This window comes from Nilaparvata lugens, chromosome 1 (assembly GCF_014356525.2).
Source record: "Nilaparvata lugens isolate BPH chromosome 1, ASM1435652v1, whole genome shotgun sequence".
NCBI lineage: Eukaryota > Metazoa > Arthropoda > Insecta > Hemiptera > Delphacidae > Nilaparvata > Nilaparvata lugens.
In genome coordinates, this window is record NC_052504.1 from 29321139 (window position 1) to 29346357 (window position 25219).

Here is a 25219-nt window from a genome sequence, read left to right on the forward strand (position 1 = left end):
AACTATCAATATTAATCAATTATTATAAGTGTTCCATTATACCCGATAAGAGACACCTACAGTAAAATGCTCCTTACACTCCCCAATAAATTATACATTGAATAGGGTAGATGACTTGATTCCTGCTGATCTTCCTGAACTCAGTTATTTAAGTTATCAACACCGAGTAGCCACTCCATAGTACTCAACATAGTAGGTACTCCATAAGCCTCAAAAGAAAGCTTTATATCCACGATAAACTTTGTTCACTCTCATAATTTATAATTTGAGAATCCACAGTTAATATTGTATAGAAGGAACTCCTTTTTATTCTCCCCTTTATTCATAAGACTTACTCAAGGTTTACTTGATATTAATATGATGATTCATGTTTCATGGAACAAATTTTCGTCAGACCTTTATCAGTTATTTCACGCTACCCAAATAACTGACACACCAAGAACAAAGTGATACACATTCATATCCAATCCTCCAAGTGATATAACCAGAGTTACATGTTCGAAAAGCATAATGCTCTTTCGAAATGCTATTCAACGTCAATTGCTTTTGTTTATCATGAATGATAATTCTCAATATCGTTTTCACTCGATTTCCAGATCTCTCCTCACAGCCTCACACTAGTTAGTACTAAGTGCTTTTAAGATTAGGACATATGAGATTATTCTCGCAAGACGGACATTGTTCAGTGAGAGTGCGACATTTTAATTTGCAAACACCGAGTTTCCTTTGTTTTGAGCTCTCTGGCATGTCAATGGTGTAAACATGTCCGCATTCAAATTGCTGGAAACTAGCGTGCAAGTGGACAGCATCCGCCCATTCCCCATTGCACAAGTCAACCCAGTGCTCATTACTGCGCTAATCGAATTCGCACTCATCACACTCCATTGCACAGCGCTTTTCAATTTAGAGTTGTAGGAGTTTTCTTTGTGTCGGAGAATCACTTGACTTCGTTTTGTTGTGTTTCGTTAATCGTTGGATCGTGTGTTGTTTAACTTATTCCTTTTGGCGGGAAGAAGGTTGCTATCACTACTAGTATCAAGGTTATCCAATCCAAGTATGAGTTATATAAATTGTTACCAACTAAGCAGTGGTACTGCCTACTGCTGTAACATTCCACCATTTTCTTGTTTCAAGGCCAATTCTAAGTACGATAAATCGACAATAGTATGCTACGTTGGCACCCTCAAGAGAGTTTATCTCATTTGCCTTAGATTATCTTTGTTAGTGAAGATTTTTGATTATTGTTTTGTTGAACGTTCCCAAAAATATGCCAGTTTAGTAATCCAGGAGGCCAGCAGTACCTCCTGGTATATATTGAGATCTTGAGTGAGCTCGTAGGTGAATGAACAAATGAATGAATAATCAATTATTTCAAATATAGTATAACAAATTTAGCATGTGAGTCATTTTTATATATATTTCTTATCAGATTCATATTATGTGAGGTCTCAGAATATAGATAAGAAACTACGGTACTTCACATTTTCTCCAATTGCAATAATTTTTTGTCTTCTGATTCAAGAAGAATTAAAACTGACAGAATAAATTTTTAAAAAATATTTCTCAAAGAAATGATTAACTATAAACTATGGACAATTCCATTGGTACCGTACTTTTATCTTTCCTGAATTAGTCATAAAGGCTCCATCTTGGAACCGGCTTCAGCTATTTATAGATGAGCATCTAGAACTCTCCTATAGGTACATTAAAACTGCTCCAATTCAATGAGAAACGCGCAGTTGTAGAACAGTGACCGTGCTCAGTGCTCAGACCTCAGACAGGGTCGACCCACGACTCAGCCGACTGGTTTACTTTCACCTCTATGAGGGCAACTATCAGCATTCCAAGCCTTTGACGGTGCGGCGCGGAATATGAAGGTTGTAGCAGACCTGCGACTGTAGACTACTGCGAAGGCCGGCTGAAATAATGCACCATGCTGTACTTGTAATCGCCAACACCTTCCTGGCTCTTGTCTCGTTCGCCTACTTCCTACTCATATCAATTTATTCCCTCGGAAACTATCAATGCGTTATATCCCACACTCTAACGGAAAAGAAATCGAAAAGTGATAGATTCACGATCGAGGTGACCATGAAACCTACTCACTACGCACAAACAGTGAAAACACTTTCGAATTTGAAGTCCATTAATATTAATAGAATTAATAATTTCCTCCCATCCTTTTTATTGGTAAGGTAATCAGAAGGCTAATGGGTCTCTGTATTTCAGCATGATCCACTCATTCATTAAGATGATATCCATGGAACTAGGGGTTTTCTTATATTCAAGTCAACATATTAATTAACAGCCAATTAGTTACCCGGGAAGAATAAACTTCTAAAATTTAAGTAACAATATTTGAAACAGATGTGGTCAGTGAAAATCATTGCTAAACTTGCCTAAATCAAATTTGGCCTATTCATTTGTATTTCTTCATTATTTTGCTTAGATTTTGAATTAAAGAATCAGTGAATAATAATAATAATAATAATAATATCGAGTGACCTGGCTGGCTCAGTTCTGGTGTCAGAGTTTTCAGGACGCAACTGATCAATTTCAGGGCCTCTGACTTGACCTAACGACTGCGTTAAGGCTGCCGGGACCGACGGTCTAACGTGTCCACCAGAAACATGGGAGTGGATCGAGAAAAATATTTTGCTCGGGCTGGGATTCGAACCCGGGCCTTTGGATTATAAAGCCAGTATCTAATCCACTCGACTACGGCCAATCAGAAGATTGAAAACATGATTATTTAGCCGCCAATAATAATTGGAAATAATAAGGAAATTTGCTATAGATCAGAATAAAAAATATCTATGATTAGTTGTATTATAGGATTGTGATAAGTTGACCTCAGAGTCCATTTTAGTAGGTAGTTGTAGAGACTATTATTACTACTGCAACTTATAAATTGTCCACTTTCAATATCACAAAGATATGAACTGAACTAAATATTTGAACAATACGGTTCCATAAATTCTTTTGAATAAAGCAAGATAAGTTCACACTCACTTCTTATCCTAGAGAACAACAAATTATTATTCACTTATCAGTTCTCAAGTCAACAAACTTTCTGTTTTCTGAATCAGCTTATTTTATTCACGCATTTATTGACTTTCTATCCTTTTTTGACTAGTTTTTACCCTGCAATCAGACATGTGGACTGGTCATTAATGAGAAGCAACAGGCTCGCCTTAAAAAGCCTTCCAACTCAGTTCTCACCTGCCGTTCTGTTTTCACCCATGTTAATGACAGTTGTTATAAAGGAAACGAGAAGCAATCTCTTGGCAAAATCTGATGGGCGGTCCGCTCAAGCCAAGGCCATATTTATGGCGGTGACCATACCTATAGCGACTTGTACTGTAATGTATACCGGCAGCATACATGTATAGATACATCCGTATTGTAGATACTATATTTATAAGTATTATGTAGGCTCATTGGAACCTACAGTATCTATACCGTAAACTACCAAACTACGACTTCATTTCCCGGATGAGAGCATTGGTGAAATTAATTTACTGATAGACATGTTTCCTTCCTGCACATCATACTCAACATTCCGATTCTGTCAATAATATAATGTGGAACAATAAATTCCTTGAAGAATATATCTTCATTATTTTCAATTATAATACTATTTGTGTGCGATTGCGATATTTCGATTTGCGATTGCGAAGCATCTTTGATCAAGACTATTTGGCTTCATGTAGAAGCACAAATGTGTAATTGATGTTTAATATTTTTTTTAAATTAATACTTCAATTCATACTTTAATATTATGATACATGTAGGCATAGAAATACATTGAAGATTTAAGCGTTCTCTGTTTATTTTTCAAGCATACCTTGTCCTTTTATTTCTGCAATCATTTCCTTTCAGGAATAGATGGATACAAGTTAATGTTTACAGATCCATCAATTAATTATTTATTCTCTCATGATTCACTCATTAACTATAGGGTCTTATTGAAATATCTCTTATGAAATAGAAAATTGCTGATTGTATCCAGAATCCAAATTAAGTAAATGGACTAATACTCTCTTATAATAAATTTGTTCTACTTGCCCTTCCAACAAATCAACAAAATTTATTCTCCCGTTTAATCTGGAATTTGCTTTCAACTGTAAGAAGACTTCAGCCTACAGCTAAGATGAAACTATCCAAGGACTCTGACAATGTGAAAGCGCCAGTGCTCTAATAATTTACTGGCATTTTTCGACTATGAGGTGATTGATCAAAGCCCTATCCCTAAGTGAAGTAGAGCTGTTCAGAGTACAGTATGTTTGAGTAAACTAGTTACTTCAAGACGAAAAAATAGAATGAAGCGGAGGTGCGCTCTCAACTCCACCCGGCAATTTTCTTCGTATAGAGATGGAGAAGAGCAGACTGCCCTGCAAGCCAATTTGATGGGCAAGTTTCGCTTTGTGCACCCATCTCCAATCACAATCGCCAGTGTGAGACTTGCCTTGGGTGTAGGCCTACACTCTACACTGTACAAGTAGTCTTGTATTCAGCCGGCCACGCAGCCAGCTTTACAAATAAATTACACGTTCCTGAGAAAGCAACAAAGCCTCGACCTCGCCTTCCTACATAATTTGTTCCCCTGACAAATCATTAGCCTGACTTCTATTGATACCATAGCACGCACAAGTCCTCTCACCCTTTGAAGGCATCATGAAGGCTTTGAAGGCATTATGCTAACTAGAATTATTCTTCTCGAGGAAAATGGGGGTTGATTCACTATCAACTAAATTTTCTATATATCTTAGGCTCGCTAATCTGAAATACCATTTTATTGAAATTTGATCATCATGAATATAATTAAAGCAAATTATTAGTAGGTGGGGCTTACATGGAGTGCGTCAATCAAGAGGTTGAGCTACAATATCTTGCTTGGCGATGAAATTGGTTGCTATAACCCTAAATTTCAATTTAGAAATCATTTCAGGGGGCTGATCAACTATAAAACTAAAATAAAGGAGAATATAATATCCAAGAATCGGTTGTCAATTTACAATGTTCAATTTTCACAAATATACCTCTTAACACTTGGCGGTAGAAACTTAAAATAGGTGTTTCTCATGTGTCCAAATATTTCTCTTTTCTCACTAGGTACTGGATAAGCAAGTTGTATGGCGTGATTCGGGTGAATTCAAATACCAAACATCCTTGACTCAGTTGTAGCCTAGCTAGAACGTTGACCCCAAATTTTCTCCAACTCAACATAGCCTACGTTCATCAGCAATTCCACTTTGTAAATATGTTTTTTGGGCTCTCATTCTCCATCAATTATTCAATTTGTGAGAAAGTCCTTCATTCCAGTCGTCGAGCAGCCATTTCTGTAGCTATCCTTGAGTGCAAGGTGATTCAGGTTGTTCTTATTGTTGGTTGAGGTAGAACAGCAGACAAAGCCAACAATAATATTATTGTAACTTGAAAATTTCATAAGTTTGTACCGTACATGTGATTAATACCGGTACTGACTCATTTCACATCATACAGACTCTCTTGTTCTTCTCTTATCGCTGAGCTGAAACATATATTTTATCATCGATACATAAATGTGTAAAAAGTGTTTTGTGTGGAACAGATTTCTCCAAGACAATACGATAGCAACGAGTATTTGAATTCAAGTTGAACAGTTGATTGATTATCAGTTAACTAGCACCATGATATGGTCAGTGGAACTGACGGAAACTGAGTGGAGCTGATGGAAAATTGATTATGTTGAACTATAAAAATTTCAAAACCTGAAATAGTGACCTATGAATCAACTTCAATAGATCTCACCATCCACTCGTAAGTAACTCGGATATCATGTACTGTATTAGCGAAAAAATTCTCGTGAAACAATTGGAAATTCTCTCCTCTGTTCTATTTAGTAAATTTTTATATCAGTAACTTCAGCTTCTAATACACCATGAAAACTATTTATTTCATCAGAATGGAAAAATTGCACACTTAATTAAATTAAGTTCTATTTTAAATTTTAAAATAGGTCTAAGTGCATTTATGCATTGACAAATTGTCAATTATAAAGAAAAAGGTGTGACAAAGTGAGTCCATTGAAAATGCATCATCAATTATTACCGGAAATCAATCATCTCATCAATTATCAAAACTGACAGCTCCAAGCGCGATAATTCAAGCGGAAATGTTTAGAATCAATTCTCCCAAAGAAAGAATTGTGATGCTTTCCTTTCAATCACATCAATATTAAGTTGTTGAATTATTTAGAAAGAGCCAACTTTTAGAATTGTCTAGTCCGATTTACCTGCTACCTGCAACGTAGTATTGAATTGAGAAATATACCGGTAGCCTAATTACGTATGTTGTTATATTAATCAATTAAATTATCTATTGCAATAAATATAGAGGAACAGTACTTCAAAACAAAAACTCGGAAATATGCAAATACAGTGAATGAATCAGAACCGCACGCATCCGCCGATCGGATTATTTTTATTATGGATAAAGATGAAGATCATTTTGTTCATAAGTTCAATTTATTTTAGACACGAGTCTTAATTTCAGATTTTTCAATTTTAATTCTAGAAAGTCTAGATTCTCAAAACAACTGATAATGTATGGCCTGATCTTCTGTCGAAAACCCACTTCAATTGAGGGCTATATCATAACCAAGATTAGTAATTGAAGATTTTATCTCCAGCCTCCAGTATTTTATGAGTACAGTTGTCGTAACTTATACTATTTCAGGAAGTGCATTCAGACTACTGTTTCAATATCCCTTTTAATCCAACCCGTTCGATTGTATTAGAAAAGATGGCTCAATGACCTTATGTTCAAGCAGGATGAATTAATAATTTCTCCATTCTCTTTTCTCTCCATATACTTCAACTTTGAAAACATAGAAAAATATACAAAATGGAATCACACTTTCCATATATAACTCTTTACAACCGTTTCTCCGACATATTATAGAATGCAATCCATTCGAGATTCAGAGTACTGAATAACATAGTTGATGATGATGATGCTGATTTATCAGTGAAGCAGGCTGCCAAATTCTGTGTTTCAAATTCAAAGAAGACCACTTTTCATTATGGGCTCAGTGGGTAGGCCTACTTCATTTATTGAAGTGCCTGAAATGAAACAATTTGAAAAATGCTTTGTCTATAATAGTCTAGCCCTACAATCAATAATGTCATTGAAGCAGTTGCTTGCAGCTCAGTATTGCAAAATCCAAATTGGGTTTCAAACCAAATTACATATATCGACTAATCGATAACTCAATTTCAGAGCCATACAACAGGACTTCAAGCCTCTTTTTTTGTTATGAATACACTTTTGTTGAGAATGAAATTTTAAAAGATGAAATTATGTTTTCTTCAGAAAAGTAGGCCTATCCTGTACTCTGCAGGTTCTATCCCAATACATTTTCCCCTCTAATAACATAGTATTTATTATTTCGTATTGCTTCTTTTGCTTCTCTTATATTTCAACATTCTACGAGTAACATGTATCCTATATTGCGTACAATAATTTTTCTTATATATGACATTTTTCAATTTCAAAGAAACTAATCACTGCTGCTTCATGCATATATATGCTTTCGGCCTACTATCAGATCTACTAATTTTAGAGTTTTAAAAATATGTCTCTCCACAAATTCATTGATTTCTTGAAAATAAGGCATTATATAAATTGATCGGTATTGAACATTTATTTTTGGGACATTTGAAGGCTTTTATTATTCAACTATTAATGTCGAAATTACTCTAAAGAAATTTATTTCTCTTTTCAAGCAAACTCTAAAAATAATTTTATAGCATATGAACTTGAACATAAAAACGATTCAAGCTTTATTATAATTCGAGTTGCATTGTCAGTGAACTTTAATGAATGATTCATTTCGGAGTCTCTCAAAGATAGCGTTATCTTTACGTTGAAAGAGAGATAACCTTTAAAAATGTAACTAAAGAAAATATTCTCCTGTACACGTTGCATTTCATTATTCAACTTCAGAATAATATTATTCGGAATTGTATGATATGATAGAAGAACGCGTAGGCCTATAGTTCAAGCAAGAGTATATTCTCAGGAAATTGGTTAATGATAAAGTTGAAAAAATAAATAAACTTACTGAGGTTGAGGTTCAATTTTCCTCGGAGAGTGAAATTGAATTGATCGTTATCCACATTGAACCATGGAGAAAAGATAGGATATTATAAGCTATATAGTATCTAATGTCATAATTTTCTCTACTATTAGTCCAGTCAAGGAAAGGTTATAGAGGGAAAAGTTGGGAAGACAATTTTTGACACCGCAGTTCTGTTGAGAGTAGTAAGGAGGTAAACATATCAAAATTCCCCACCCCTACCCCTGTGCTAAGGAGGTGGCGGTGGTTAAAAGGTATCATTTTTGGTTTCTCGCATAAAACTCAAAAAATATGCATCCCAAGGACTTGACTGTCATATAACAAATTAAAGCTTACATAATTTCCTACAATATTCATTCCACAACATATTTAAATATCTCCTCTAGTTTAGAGATATCCGCTCTTTAAGGTGTGTCCTTAGGATCCATAGTTTTTGAGTTTTATGCGAGAAACCAAAAAATGATACCTTTAAACAACCGCCACCACTTAACACATGGGGCAGGGATGAGAACTTTTGATATGCTTACCTCCTTACTACCCTAAACAGAACTGTGGGGTCAAAAATTGTCTTCCAAACATTTCCCTCTATACAATTTTTTGTGCATTCATTGCCTGGACTATACAGAGTGTTTCAGAAGTAGTGTCGAACATTTCAGTGTATTTTTCCTGGATGATAGGAGACTACAAATGTCGTAGGGTATTTAAAGTGTCCAAAACTCAGCGGTTATCCTTATAGCTGCCATGTTTGCCATGTGTTTTTTCACTTAGGAATTTTTATCTCAAGAACGAAATGTTGTTTTGATCTGAAATTTGGCATGAATATTTATGCTATAAAGACTCAACTTTTAAAAATAGAATGAAAAATTTTCGAAGTAAACTTTCAAAATGGCGGACATTTTAAATTTTTGATTGCAAATTCCACGAAATCCGTTCACTTTACAAAACATGTAAAAGTGTCAAAAAGTTGGCAAATTTTATCAAGATTCCAAGGATACCTTATTTATTAAGACTGATCGAAGAATAACAAATGAATTAATTCTTTTCGTACTGCATGCATGACCACTTTTCACCATTTAAACATCAATATTAAATTTTCAATTCCAATTTTATTTAAGATGAAGCTTTGAAACTTGGTATGGCTCCATATTGCCATCCAGCTGATTTTACAATGTTTTTCAGATGATCTTGTTTGTTCATGTTCATGCATGCAGTACGGAAAGAATAAATTTCTCTGTTATTCTGTGATCAATCTTAATAAATCAGGTTTCCTTGAAATCTTGATACAATTTTCTAACTTTTTTGTCTCTTGTATTTTGTTAAAGTGAATGGTTTACGTGAAATTTGCAATCACAAATTTTAACTGTTCTCCATTTTGAAAATTTAAATCGAAAATTTTTCATTCCTTTTTTTAAGTTGAGTATTTATAGCATAAATATTCATGCCAAATTTCAGATCAATACAACATTTTGTTCTTGAGATAAAAATTCCTAAGTGAAAAAACAAAATGGCAGCTATAAGGATAACCGCTGATTTTTGGACACTTGAAATACGGTACGACATTTGTAGTCTCCTATCATCCAGGAAAAATACACTGAAATGTTCGACACTACTTCTGAAACACTCTGTATATAATTGAACTTATTTCAGATCGATTCAACTATAGATTTCGATATTAGAATATGTGTGGAAGTGTAACATCGTATTTAAAAAAATGGAAGTTTCGATTTTTAATTTAAATTTGCTAAGAGGAAAGATAAAAGGTTCACAGTTAGGAGTTCAAGTACGGTATCAAAATTAGGTCAAATGTATAAAAAGAGATAAAGTACCTATATAGTTTGAATGTTTGAAAGAGATAATCGACTTTATTGATAGGTACCCTACCTCATTTATCATAACTCACAAATTCACGGGTCAATCAATTGAACTGCAATTTGTACTCTCGTCCCTTCCTCGGCACACATTCAATAAACGGACTTCCATATATTGACTTGTGATGGATAGATTCTCTTGCTGTGGCATATTAGAGTATCTACTCTTAACAAAATAGCATAAATCAGTATTGTTAAGGGTATGGGCTACGATTGTGCTCTCAATACAACTCAGGCTGTTTATTCAAATACATAAATAGGCTATAGCTTGACTTCGCGAGCATTTCTGCTATAATTTATTACGGAATTTATTGTGATTCCCAACTCCTGGTACAAATGCAAGTGTTGGAAAAGGGTCGTACATTATTCAAACATAGGGGAGAGCCCTACAACCGCATTCATTGCAGATACCGTACCTCAGAAGCGTACATCGACTGCTCATAGCTTATTAGATTTTTAGTTTTATTACAGTTAAACGTGCTTGCCCTCAGTAAAATCTTCAAGATACTATAGAATGATAGTTATACTCTCACGCACCGAATACATACCTGTGAGCCACTAGAATATAATATCATCCTTTTCTTTCCATGTATTTTATGTCATTGTGGATTGTAGCATTTATCGTATATTTACATTCTTGACATTTCATGTATTGCTGCGTGCATCTGAACTATGAGATTAACTCCTAAAGCATAGTTTGGTATTATTATTTTTCACCTTTAGGGCCTATATGCATTTATTTGTAATTGTTTATTGTTCTTAATCATTCGTATTAACTATGGTGTAGGTCATTATCCAGAGTGGAAATTATCAACAATAAGTAGCTAATCATCCTCAATAATAAATTATTCTTTACTTTTCAGGTCAAAATGCCAATTGATCTGTACTACGTACCAGGAAGCGCTCCCTGCAGGAACGTGCTTCTGGCTGCCAAAGCTGTCGGCGTCGATCTCAACTTGAAGTTGACTGATCTCAAGTCTGGTCAGCACCTCACCCCTGAGTTCATCAAGGTTAGCAGCATTTTTTTGACAATACTTCAAATTTGTCACTTTTAAGGTGGATTCGCACACATAATTAATATCAGTAGGCCTACCAGTGTGTGTGTCCGCTACAGTGGAAATATTTCCAGTGGCAATAAGCCATCAGAACTCATGAGAAGAATATTTTCACCAAACCGGACACGGAGTGTCTATACTCTTAGTCCAACTGGAGGCTGCTCTTAACAGAGCCTCGATTTCAACTGTCTTACCGAAACCTTTTATGAATTGGGGGATATTTTAAATCAACAAACGCTAATTTTGGAAACAAAATTTAAACAGTAGATCTGAAAATGCCGTTTTTAGTTATTCAGTGCCGTATGATGATTAGTTGAATTTCAATCAGATTTGATAATAGGCTACTAAATGGCCAGATATAAACTCATGCTACTAAGTGACTTTTCTTCAAAATGTTCAACTTATTCATTTCTATAAAAGGATAAAAATTTACACTATATTCACTTTTCTAAGGTTTTATTTCGTAAAATGGAGATTATTATTTTTTATAATTAATATCGGGGGATCGAGCCCCGTTCGGAAGTTAATATTTAGGCATAGGAATGGAAAATTGAAAAGGAAAAATCATAAAATTATCCTTAAAAAATTTTTATTTGCTTGAGAATTACCGGTATGTACTGTCCAATATAATATATTGTATATTATACAGATTTATACATTCATTTTCGCAATTGCGAATCGATAGAGAATGGAGGAATAGACAATAAAAATAAATGTAATGAGGGAATAGTAGTCCTTATTTTCAGTTTTGTCCTATTCCCTCATTACATTCATTTTCGCAATTGCGAATGGAAAGATAATGAATAGAGAAATAGATGATGAAGATGAATGTAATGAGGTTTCTTCTTCTTCCTCTTCTCTTCTTTTTCTTCTTCTCCTTCTTCTTATCCTTCTCCTTCTTTCTCTTACTATTATTCTTCTTCTTCTTCTTCTCTTTTTTCTGCCTTTTATCCTTCTTCTCCTTCTTAGCTGAGAATATTGTCACGTTTTACACGTGATCAGCTGATTGAAATAGATTACCGGGCCATACTGGCGAATAATCACATCTCACTTTTTTCAGTGGTACAACAGATGATGAAAATTGCAGTCTTGTATCAACTGTTCCTGGAAGGGTAGATTTCTCCTTTCCATAGATTTGTCCTTCAGCGAGTTTTCTCAGGATTTCTGTGCAATAGAATTTTTATATCAAGAACCTCCTATATTGCAAATTTCATCAACATCGTTAGAGCCGTTATCGAGATCCGTTGGACATGCGTAAATAAATACATGCAGAAATTCCTTGTTTAATATACTGTAATAGGATAGGATGATAGGCTAGTATTATTGTAATAATTACCAGTACCGGTATAGGAGTAAACACCGGAGTTGTCAACAAAATGTTGTTCACAAATAGTTTTCATCAAAAAGTTGTCAATTTTATCTGTTGAAAACAAGTTGATGTGTTTTTAATATAAATCGAGAACAAATCGCCAAAATTTGTTGAAATCTCATTTGACAACTCTGGTGTAAACGTGGCCATATATTATTAAATTTCTTATGGAGAAGTTGCCATATATTCTTATAATGGAGAAGTTGAGAATAAATGCGAGAGAATATTTTTCCTTTGAAATTTTAGTAGGCTAGCCTACTGTACCATATTCAATAAGTTATAACTTGAGTTACCAAGACAATAATGTATTATTTGTAATTGCAGCTGAACCCTCAGCACAATGTACCAACCCTTGATGACAACGGTTTCGTCTTGAACGAGAGGTCAGTAAAACAAAATCACCTGCTACAAAAATACTTCTACTATACTAAAAGAATGCCTACCTACTCTCCACGAATATGGAAGTAAATAAAGATGTGTATTATATTTCGGAATAATGATCATTGATCATCTACTAGGGTGAAGGAAAAAGTAATCTCTTTACTCCATCAATTCGGCTAATCTGTGCTTCATTGTAATAAATATACATAAAAACCACTAATGCACCAAGGGAATGTGTCATATTCCGTAGCTTACATCCATGTGGAAAATAATGATGTGTTAATAATGTTATCATGTGAAGAATATAATAATACATTTTTATTACATTGTAATGATTGTAAACTCGTTAACAGTTTAATCGATAAATTAAGAAAACCATAATGTGTTGGAGGTCGGTATTTGAATGTGCAAGAGAAAATATTAATGGTGGAATTCATCTAAGATATCTTGATCACTCCCACAATTCATCATTTCGAGAGAACTCGATAAATAAAACATCAATGAGTAAATACGTTATACGTCTCAATTTATTATTAATTATTTACCGTATTAATTAATTGAGAAATTGAATATGATGATCTACAGTATTGTATGCATACTTCAAAATATGGTACCCTATACCCTAATACCATAGAGAAACAATACCGTAGCGTAAGTTTACGCTATAGCGTAAGTTTATTGCTACAATAGCTTACGCTATTGTTTCTCTATGCTAATACCTTTACTTGAAATTATTCACAATATCAGTCAATCACTGTTCATATTCATAATATTCTATTTCCTTGTTCCATGTTCGTATTCTTGTAACAGCATATGAATAATATCGATATCAGATCAGACAGACAGAAACTGAATCAACAATATTATTTTTTGGTAGATTGCAAATGGAATCAACTTCAATATAATTATACCAGCACCTACTATACATCTTTGAACTTGGACCAGTAAAATAACAGTAGGTACCATTACCGCCTTAATTATTGGTGATATTGTAGGAAAAATAATTTGAATTACAATTTTTTGTTCAGCCGTGCTATCATGACCTATTTGGCCGACCAGTATGGAAAGGACGACTCGCTGTACCCAAAGGACCCCAAGAAGCGCGCTAAGGTCAACCAACGCCTCTACTTTGACATGGGAACTCTCATTAGGACTTTGTTTGAAGGGGCAAGCCAGGTTGGAAGTGCTATACCATTAGATGATTGTCTATAGTGTCGGAACATCCTATCATGTGGCGTCTCATTAGTAGCCGTGCACAATAGGGATCGAATAGAATGTAGAGAGTCTGGGAGCACAGATTCCCAATCAGATACATCCAAATTTCTATGCTTCAATGTGAGAGACACTGTGCGCCAAATTGTACCATTTTCTCGTTCGATTTGGCCATTTCCTGGTGCGTTATAAGGTGATGACATGGAAGTGGCTACTCCTCGATTATGAAGGAATTCCTGCAGCTCTCTGGATTTGAAAGAGGTTCCATTGTCAGTATGTACATAAGAAGGTAAACCAAATGTGGTAAACAAGTTCACAAGGCACTGAATTACAGTTGATGAATTCATATTCGGACAAGGGTATGCAAACGGAAACCTAGAGTACTCATCAATTATTGTCAACAAATATTTGTTTTTAGTTTTTGATGGAAGAGGACCCTTGAAGTCCATGCTTAATCTTTCAAATGGATGTGTCGCCTTTATGAGAGTAGATTTCAATTTCTTGAAAAATTGAGGTTTTATGGCATTACATGTTTGACATGAAGAAGTCATTTTTCTGACATCCTCAACTGAATAGGGTAAATTATGAGTTCTTACCCAATGAATCATTCTGGTCACTCCAGGGTGACACAAGTCACAGTGTAGGGAGTGTAATTTATCGGTTTGAGTTGCATTACACACTCTGGAAAGTGCATCTGCTACTTGGTTGTCCTTTCCTGGTCTGTAATTATTTCGTAATTGTAGCATGACATCTCCAATCGCCATCGTTGTATTTTTTCATTTTTTATTTTATTTTGATGAGTCATATCAAACATGAATGATACAGAGCGCTGGTCAGTGATAATTTTGAAGAATCTTCCAAGTAAGAAATGTCTCCACTTTTTAAGAGCACACACAATAGCAAAAGCCTCTTTTTCAATGGATGAATGTTTACGCTCACTATCATTCAGCTTCTGAGAAAAGAATGCTACTGGACGTCCACACTGTGATAGGACAGCTGAAATTGAAAAATCAGATGCATCTGTTTCAACCACAAAAGGTTCAAAGTCGTCAATTGTACTAACTACTGCCTTAGAAATCTCAGTTTTGAGTTGATTGAAGTCAGCTATAGCTTCAGAAGTCAAAGGAAAGGTCTTTGCTGTAAGAAGCCGTTTAGCTTTATCTGAATAATTGGATATCCATTTGGAATAGTGTGCAAACATTCCAATTGTTCGCTCAAGAGCCTTTCTATTATCTGGGGGTGGAAGATTGAGCAATGGTTTCAGACGTTCAGGGTCAGGAGAAATTGTCCCATTTTCAATTTTATAGCCAAGCAAGCTTATTGAAGTAAGTGAATATTTGCTTTTTTCTGTATTGATTGTAAAATTATATTTTTGTACTGCATCTAAGAATTTTTTGAGATTCAAATCATGTTCCTTCTGATTCTTACCACATATTGTCACATCATCCAGGTATGCATACGTTTTTTCAAGTTTTTCATTATTAATAACATTATCAATGACTCGCTGAAAAGTGGGTACACCATCTGTCAGACCAAAAGCAAGCCTTCGAAATTGATACAAACGGCCACATGCCTCAAATGCAGTGAAAGGTCGATCTTTTTCTCGTAGGGTACCTGGTGGTAAGCGCTTTTCAAGTCAATAGTGGTGAATACAGAGTTTTTTGAGACCTTAGAAACAATATCTTCAAGACTAGGGAGGGGATATGCGTCAAGATGTGTGTATCGGTTAATAGTTTGAGAATAGTCTATTACCATTCGCTTTTTGTGATTTTCGTTCTTCACTACAAATGCTTGAGCTCTCCAGGGAGACCTGCTTTCTTCAATAATTCCATCAGCTAGCAGTTTCTCAATTTCTTTCTCCATGAAACTAGTGTCTTCAAGAGAATGCTTTCGGGATTTAGTAATTATAGGTTTAATGTCTTTAGTTAAAAACTCAAAAAGTGGTGGAGGTTCTATCTTTGCTGGAGCCAGATAATTGATAGTCAATGGGGGTTTAGTTCCTCCAAATGAAACTCTAAGTTCAGAGTGTTGATTAAGTAAGTCATGTCCTACAATAACATTAGCACACAAATCAGGCAATACACTGAATTTTGTTTTGGGGTAATGTTGACCTGAAAATTCTAAATGAGCTACACAATAAAAGGAAATGTTCTTTCTTAGTGATGTTGAAGCCATGGACACTGCACCAGTTGTAGGGTACATTTCAAGTCCACATTTTTTAGCAAAACAGTGTGAAATAAATGTCTCAGAGCTTCCTGTATCTATCAAAGCAGAAGTAGGAATGTTGTTTACCTGAGCTTGTACTGTAGCATTTTCAAGAACAGTAGAGGCTGCAATAAGCGCCGAAGATGAAGAAGTTTTAGTAGATTTGCAGACATTTTTCCAATGACCTATTTTCTGGCATTTTTCGCATGAGTCATTTAGTGCAGGCACTGCTGACGTGTTTTATGTCGCTGACGACCACAAAAATAACATTTTTGAAAACTTGAGCTTCCAGTTTTTACAGCTGACAAATTTGTTTCTTTACATGAATTTTCTGAAGAATTATTTGAAGTGGCATTAAGAGTTATTTCAGAAGAGTAAGAAGCTGATTGATTTCTGGCAGATTCCAAGGCACGTGCTTTTTCAATAGCTTCATCAAGAGTTAGCTTGTCAAACTCCAAAAGTCTCAGTCTTATCTGATGAGAGCTGAGGCCCCGGATAAATGAATCACGAATGTATGTTTTCCTATGAGTTTCAGAATCAACATCTGCAAACCCACAATTCTTACTCAGTTGTTGTAAAGCTTGGTTATATTGGTCAATTGTCTCATCTGAAGACTGTTTTCTAGTTGCCAATTTATGTCTAGCGAATATTTCATTTATTGGTTTTACATATGCAGATTTTAGTGCGTCAATAGCCGAAGTATATGAATTTTTGTCGGCAATTGTTTGATAAACAGAATGAGATAGAAAGTTGGTAAGCAACCGCAACTTACTTTCATCATCGATGTCTTCTTCGTCAAAAGATGCGATGAAATTCTCAAAAGTCTTTAGCCAGAAGTTCCATTCTTGTAGAGCTGTTGGAGAATTCGGATCACCATCAAACTTGTCTGGTTTCAAAAATTTGTCCATCGTAACGCGAATTTTCAGTTTTCGTTTCCAGAAAAGATTTGAAGATTATACATTTGTTGTTGAATAGAAATTGTGAAATAGAGAATAGAAATTGATTGACTCGTATTTGATAAGATGAATTGATTTGATGATTTTAGATTACTGATCAATAAATTGTAATGAAAAACCTCTGCATTCTAGGCTTTATTGATCAGTAATGAATTCATAACAGATTCAAAATTAGAATAAATAGTTAATCATCCTCAATAATAAATTATTCTTTACTTTTCAGGTCAAAATGCCAATTGATCTGTACTACGTACCAGGAAGCGCTCCCTGCAGGAACGTGCTTCTGGCTGCCAAAGCTGTCGGCGTCGATCTCAACTTGAAGTTGACTGATCTCAATCTGGTCAGCACCTCACCCCTGAGTTCATCAAGGTTAGCAGCATTTTTTTGACAATACTTCAAATTTGTCACTTTTAAGGTGGATTCACACACATAATTAATATCAGTATGCCTACCAGTGTGTGTGTCCGCTACAGTGGAAATATTTCCAGTGGCAATAAACCTATCAGAACTCATGAGAAGAATATTTTCACCGAACCGGACACGGAGTATCTATACTCTTAGTCCAACTGGAGGCTGCTCTTAACAGAGCCTCGATTTCAACTGTCTTACCGAAACCTTTTATGAATTGGGGGATATTTTAAATCAACAAACGCTAATTTTGGAAACAAAATTCAAACTGTAGATCTGAAAATGCCGTTTTTAGTTATTTAGTGCCGTATAATGATTAGTTGAATTTCAATCAGATTTGATAATAGGCTACTAAATGGCCAGATATGAACTCATGCTACTAAGTGACTTTTCTTCAAAATGTTCAACTTATTCATTTTGATAAAAGGATAAAAATTTACACTATATTCACTTTTCTAAGGTTTTATTTCGTAAAATGGAGATTATTATTTTTATAATTAATATCGGGGGATCGAGCCCCGTTCGGAAGTTAATATTTAGGCATAGGAATGGAAAATTGAAAAGGAAAATCATAAAATTATCCTTAAAAATTTTTATTTGCTTGAGAATTACCGGTATGTACTGTCCAATATAATATATTGTATATTATACAGATTTATACATTCATTTTCGCAATTGCGAATCGATAGAGAATGGAGGAATAGACAATAAAAATAAATGTAATGAGGGAATAGTAGTCCTTATTTTCAGTTTTGTCCTATTCCCTCATTACATTCATTTTCGCAATTGCGAATGGAAAGATAATGGATAGAGAAATAGATGATGAAGATGAATGTAATGAGGTTTCTTCTTCTTCCTCTTCTCTTCTTTTTCTTCTTCTCCTTCTTCTTATCCTTCTCCTTCTTTCTCTTACTATTATTCTTCTTCTTCTTCTCTTTTTTCTGCCTTTTATCCTTCTTCTCCTTCTTAGCTGAGAATATTGTCACGTTTTACACGTGATCAGCTGATTGAAATAGATTACCGGGCCATACTGGCGAATAATCACATCTCACTTTTTTCAGTGGTACAACAGATGATGAAAATTGCAGTCTTGTATCAACTGTTCCTGGAAGGGTAGATTTCTCCTTTCCATAGATTTGTCCTTCAGCGAGTTTTCTCAGGATTTCTGTGCAATAGAATTTTTATATCAAGAACGTCCTATATTGCAAATTTCATCAACATCGTTAGAGCCGTTATCGAGATCCGTTGGACATACGTAAATAAATACATGCAGAAATTCCTTGTTTAATATACTGTAATAGGATAGGATGATAGTATTATTGTAATAATTACCAGTACCGGTATAGGAGTAAACACCGGAGTTGTCAACAAAATGTTGTTCACAAATAGTTTTCATCAAAAAGTTGTCAATTTTATCATCTGTTGAAAACAAGTTGATGTGTTTTTAATATAAATCGAGAACAAATCGCCAAAATTTGTTGAAATCTCATTTGACAACTCTGGTGTAAACGTGGCCATAATTATATTATTAAATTTCTTATTAATAATGGAGAAGTTGAGAATAAATGCGAGAGAATATTTTTCCTTTGAAATTTTAGTAGGCTAGCCTACGGTACCATATTCAATAAGTTATAACTTGAGTTACCAAGACAATAATGTATTATTTGTAATTGCAGCTGAACCCTCAGCACAATGTACCAACCCTTGATGACAACGGTTTCGTCTTGAACGAGAGGTCAGTAAAACAAAATCACCTGCTACAAAAATACTTCTACTACTAAAAGAATGCCTACCTACTCTCCATGAATATGGAAGTAAATAAAGATGTGTATTATGTTTCGGAATAATGATCATTGATCATCTACTAGAGTGGATGAAAAAGTAATCTCTTCACTCCATCAATTCGGCTAATCTGTGCTTCATTGTAATAAATATAAATAAAAACCACTAAGCACCAAGGGAATGTGTCATATTCCGTAGCCTACATCCATGTGGAAAATAATGATGTGTTAATAATGTTATCATGTGAAGAATATAATACATTTTTATTACATTGTAATGATAGTTAACTCGTTAACAGTTTAATCGATAAATTAAGAAAACCATAATGTGTTGGAGGTCGGTATTTGAATGTGCAAGAGAAAATATTAATGGTGGAATTCATCTAAGATATCTTGATCACTCCCACAATTCATCATTTTGAGAGAACTCGATAAATAAAACATCAATGAGTAAATACGTTATACGTCTCAATTTATCATTAATTATTTACCGTATTAATAATGAGAAATTGAATATGATGATCTACAGTATTGTATGCATACTTCAAAATATGGTACCCTATACCCTAATACCATAGAGAAACAATACCGTAGCGTAAGTTTACGCTATAGCGTAAGTTTATTGCTACAATAGCTTACGCTATTGTTTCTCTATGCTAATACCTTTACTTGAAATTATTCACAATATCAGTCAATCACTGTTCGTATTCATAATATTCTATTTCCTTGTTCCATGTTCGTATTATTGTAACAGCATATTATTAATAATATCGATATCAGATCAGACAGACAGAAACTGAATCAACAATATTATTTTTTGGTAGATTGCAAATGAAATAAACTTCAATATAATAATTATACCAGCACCTACTATACATCTTCAAACTTGGACCAGTAAAATAACAGTAGGTACTATTGCCGCCTTAATTATTGGTGATATTGTAGGAAAAATAATTTGAATTACACTTTTTTGTTCAGCCGTGCTATCATGACCTATTTGGCCGACCAGTATGGAAAGGACGACTCGCTGTACCCAAAGGACCCCAAGAAGCGCGCTAAGGTCAACCAACGCCTCTACTTTGACATGGGAACTCTCTACCAGAGTTTTGGAGACGCTTACGTGAGTCTTGCTTGTGCAATATGCTGATTGGAGAATTCGTTATTTCCATATAATACCAAAATTAATCAAATAATCAAATATACCAAGATTAATCAAATAATTTAAAGTTAAGCTATAACAATTTAAGCGAATGTGGGCATCATCCGCAATAAAAAAAATATTTAAAAAAATAAATAAAAATAAAATTTATAATATTATAATTAAAATTATATTGATTTAAAATTATTTGTAATTAACTTTGTTGAAGTTCTGACACTGTGTTACTAGTAAATATTTGAAAAAAAACCTTACTCTTGTTGGAGTCTTGAGGAATGCATTTCACTCCTGAAGAGGAGCTTCATCAGCCTGACACCAGGGGCGCTTGCTCTTATGGGTTGGACTGTGTGGCCAAAATGTGGGAAAATATTATATTTGATTTGAAGTTAAGTTGATCATTTAATAAGTTGGATTTGTCATAGTGGAGGTGTTTGAAAATTTCGTATTGTTCTAGTGTGTTGAGTCTCTGGCTTTTTTGAAGAATGTGTAGGATTTCGATATCTGTATGTATGCATGCTTTTGTGATTGTGTCCTGTGGCTATTAAATGTTCTGCATATGTAGATTCTGAATTTGAATTTACTGCTTTTATGTGCTCATTGTATCTTATTTTGAAGCTACGGCCGGTCTGTCCGATATAGAATTTTGGGCATGTATTACATTTTAGTTTATAAATTCCTGTCTTTTCAAATTGTGAGCTGTCTATTTTTCGTGTTTTTAGTTGGGTTTTCAAGTTGTTGTTGGTTCTAAATGCTGTTTTGTAGCCTGATTTTTGAATATGTTTGCTATGGATTGTGATTTTTGATTGAAATATGTTAGTGTGACATATTTGTTGGGATTTGGGGGTTTCTGTTTCTTGTTTTTCATTTTATGAAATTGGATGGCTACTCATCCAATGTAATAGACAAAATACTTCATAAAATGAAAAACAAGAAACAGAAACCCCCAAATCCCAACAAATATGTCACACTAACATATTTCAATCAAAAATCACAATCCATAGCAAACATATTCAAAAAATCAGGCTACAAAACAGCATTTAGAACCAACAACAACTTAACTTCAAATCAAATATAATATTTTCCCACATTTTGGCCACACAGTCCAACCCATAAGAGCAAGCGCCCCTGGTGTCAGGCTGATGAAGCTCCTCTTCAGGAGTGAAATGCATTCCTCAAGACTCCAACAAGAGTAAGTGTTTTTTCAAATATTTACTAGTAACACAGTGTCAGAACTTCAACAAAGTTATTATATAGTGTTTCGTCATGGAAAGCAACTTAAATTTGTAATTAATTGTAACACCATCATCGAAAAACGTGTTCCTGTGTTTGTGTATTGACATTTCTAATAAGAGTTCAACCTAGCTAGAAGAAAAATATAAGAAATTGAAGATGAAATACGTAAATATTTGCTTAGTTCTATCTCTACCTATTATTAAAATTTATATTTCACTATATGACTCACTCTATTATAGTGCAATTGATTCTCGATCTATTTACCCTAATAAAAACTCGAAAACCCTAATAATTAAAACCTAATTCAATTTAATTAAAACCCGACTATAAACCAAATTATATTTGATTAACAATTGAAAAAACTTTCAATATTTACTCTAAGACCTCTTCAGAAAAATTATATTGTTCATTTTCATTGTTATAATACTGTCTGGTGTCTTGAGAACAGATGCTCAAAATTAGAGTTGAAAAATAAACTCTATTATCAACACTGTGATGGATAAATTAATAATAATTGAAGGAGTTTATATCATTGAACTATATGAACTTCCTTCTCCAACTTTTATAAATAATTTTTTCTTTAATCGATTGGAGTGAGAGTGAAACATCTTTCCCCCATCAGATTTAAAAGGAGGGATGCGCAGCCAATATCCCTTTTGTAATGTTTTAAACGACTGTTAGGTTTGTTTGTGTTGAGAAATATGCATATTTTTTCAGTGAAATTAACACTAATCTTATTTATTACCATTGCTCTTCTTACAGTACCCACACATGTTTGGTGGAGCACCTCTCGATGAGGACAAGAAGAAGAAACTTGGTGATGCTCTAGTCTTTCTTGATGGATTCCTGGAGAAGTCAGCATTCGTTGCTGGTGAAGACCTCACATTGGCTGATCTGGCTATCGTCGCTTCCATTTCCACTATTGAGGTAAGATTTAACTAGTATTTTTCTCCCATTCCTTCCATAAAATAATATCATGGAAGATTTATTGCTCATTACTTTTATTTGTGAAACGGAAAATATAAATATAACTATAATAGTCTGCGATCATGGAAAAATATTGTTTTTAAATATAAAAAATGTGTTCAATTTATTACATGTTTATTCCATGTCATGGAATATGAGGGATGAATTTGGAGTTTGTGAAATTATTAAAAGGATAATAAATTCCAGTTGAAATTGAGTTTCAAATTTACTTTCAGAATGATTGATTACGAGGTTTTGGACGATCAATAAGATTTACTCCCGTATGTTTATTATCTAGGTTTGAAGTATTTTTACCATAGGTATGGAAATTCAAGGAAATTATACAATAATATGTTAAGTGGAAATTTACTGATGAGTATAGAAACAATATAGCCAAGAGTATATAGATGACATGAATAATTATGTAACTATATTATTATAGAGTAGAAAGAAGCTGATTTTGAGGTGATGATTGGGCTACTGATATAATTTAAAGTCCTATTCATGAACGATACCCAAGTACATTCTCAGCCAAAAAACCTTTGGGACCAATTTGAAGATTCTTAGGTTGTTTCAAAAGAATGTAGGATGATATTTTTCTCAAAAATCGTTATAACAAAGACCCTTAAATACTTAATGGTTGGTATTTTATGTGTTGAAGGAAATTCCTTTTTTAAAACTTGAAACTCTATTCTATGAGTTTGTTCAACGGAAAAACAATTGAATATAACCACCGTAATATTATATCAAAGCATTGTCGTCAGACTTGTTAAATGATTCAATTGGCACTAGTCTCAGATTACGTCATTCCACTGTGGTTTATTTGGTTGGATTTTTGCGCAACATACCGTAAGTCTGTTTTTCCCTTGATGCTTAGTCATATACGATTGAATTCTTTGAATTTACAGGCTGTTGAATACGACCTGAGCCCATACAAGAACATCAACAGTTGGTACTCGAAGGTGAAGGCCGCAGCGCCAGGCTACAAGGAGGCCAACGAGGAGGGAGCCAAGGGCTTCGGTCAGATGTTCAAGGCTATGACCGGCAAGTAAGCAACGCCCCCCTCTACATTCCTCATTCACACCGTTCAATGTGTCTCATCGATAGAATATTTTCAATCTGCAATTTTGAGTTTGTCCAACAACATTAGTTCCAGACAAAGTTGGTTTCAATTGTGAAGATCCATGACTTGATACAAACCCTACTTATTCTATCAACTATCCACATTCAACAGTGAAATGCATTTTGTTAAGCAGTATTCACAAAACTTTCATCACAAATGAAATTTGATCTTTAAAAAAATATATATACATATTATTTTACAAGCACAGAGTTTAACTTGATGAATTTTGTTTTTTATAGACTTTGTTGAATAAAATAATTCTATTTCTCATATTTGTTCCTTTTATCTATTACTCCATCCATAATGTAAACATTTAGGAAAATATTGTAAAGAGAAGAGTTTCGTATTGCAAAACTGGCGAACACGTACAATAATGAAGGTGGACTACAATCTCGAACGTTTATGGACGCCAGGAATCTACAAAAAAGCTGAATTTCATCAAATTTTCAACATTAATGAATTTTTCTATGATTCTCTTTGAGGGAAATCTTTGCTGATCAACAATCTACGGTGATAGTAACACATTGGTTCCTATCACCTTTCCTACACAAATAACGGAGATGTGGTATCACAGCCAGTCACGGCCCAAGCGAAAAGAAGAAGAGCCTTTCTTGAATATTCAAATTCATTAATCAATGAGTCTATTCGTCTATTGAGTAATTTATTTCAGATGCACCATTCTTTTTTGAAAAAATAATATATTGCTGAAGCAATGAGAAGCATAATGACATATATGTCTGAGCTCACAAATAAAACCAGTAGCCAATGACACAAGTTCACCATTAATGGCGAACTTTCTTCTTCAATTTTTGTGAGTTGCACAAATAGATCATGTTTAAAAAATCAAATCAAATAAAGTTTTATTGTTCATATCAGTAAAAAAGAACAAGATAAATTTCAGTCAAGTAGAATTTTTTTCCAGAATTCGCGAATCTATCTGTTTTCTTGACTATAAGTTCTGCAAACTCTTCATTATAATATTGTAGTCCCGAGAAAATTCTCAATTGCCTCGTGTACCTCAAGAGAGTATGGTGTATTCAGAATCCATTTGGAGAATGCTGCTGGTTTTACCCTTACCATGAGTAAGACCGCCAACAGCTTTCAATGGTCGCAGATCCTGCTCTATATACATATCAGTCCTTGTTCTTAACCAAAATGCCTCTTTTAACCAGTCAGTAAAGAAGCAATTTTCTTTGAATTTTCTAAAACCTTGGACATGTGCTGTTTAGCAAATCAAAAACATTTGCCGAATGTTTTAATAATTCTATTGTTATCACATTTTGACGTATAATTGAGCTGACTTAGCATAAGATAAGTGTCCTGCAGCATGAAAATATGACAGCCATCTCGCCAGTAGTGCTTATATGCAAGTCTCGATTTCATG

General features: G+C 34.2%; 1 protein-coding gene across 2 annotated transcripts in view; it reads left to right on the forward strand.

Moving 5' to 3' along the window:
- Nucleotides 1-24107, forward strand: part of LOC111050559 (glutathione S-transferase 1) — a 27747-nt gene extending 3640 nt beyond the window's left edge. Inside the window, exons 2-7 of one of the 2 annotated variants that reach the window (XM_039424862.1) lie at nucleotides 10854-11000; nucleotides 12739-12797; nucleotides 13824-13929; nucleotides 20442-20477; nucleotides 22509-22673; nucleotides 23621-24107. In XM_039424862.1, the coding sequence (XP_039280796.1) occupies nucleotides 10860-11000; nucleotides 12739-12797; nucleotides 13824-13929; nucleotides 20442-20477; nucleotides 22509-22673; nucleotides 23621-23764 (651 nt within the window). In that variant the 5' untranslated portion in view covers nucleotides 10854-10859 and the 3' untranslated portion in view covers nucleotides 23765-24107. Of the gene's footprint in view, nucleotides 1-10853; nucleotides 11001-12738; nucleotides 12798-13823; nucleotides 13930-20335; nucleotides 20478-22508; nucleotides 22674-23620 lie in introns of both variants that reach the window. The other variant, XM_022336903.2, reaches the window with a different exon arrangement.
- The last annotated feature ends 1112 nt before the right edge of the window (nucleotides 24108-25219 follow it).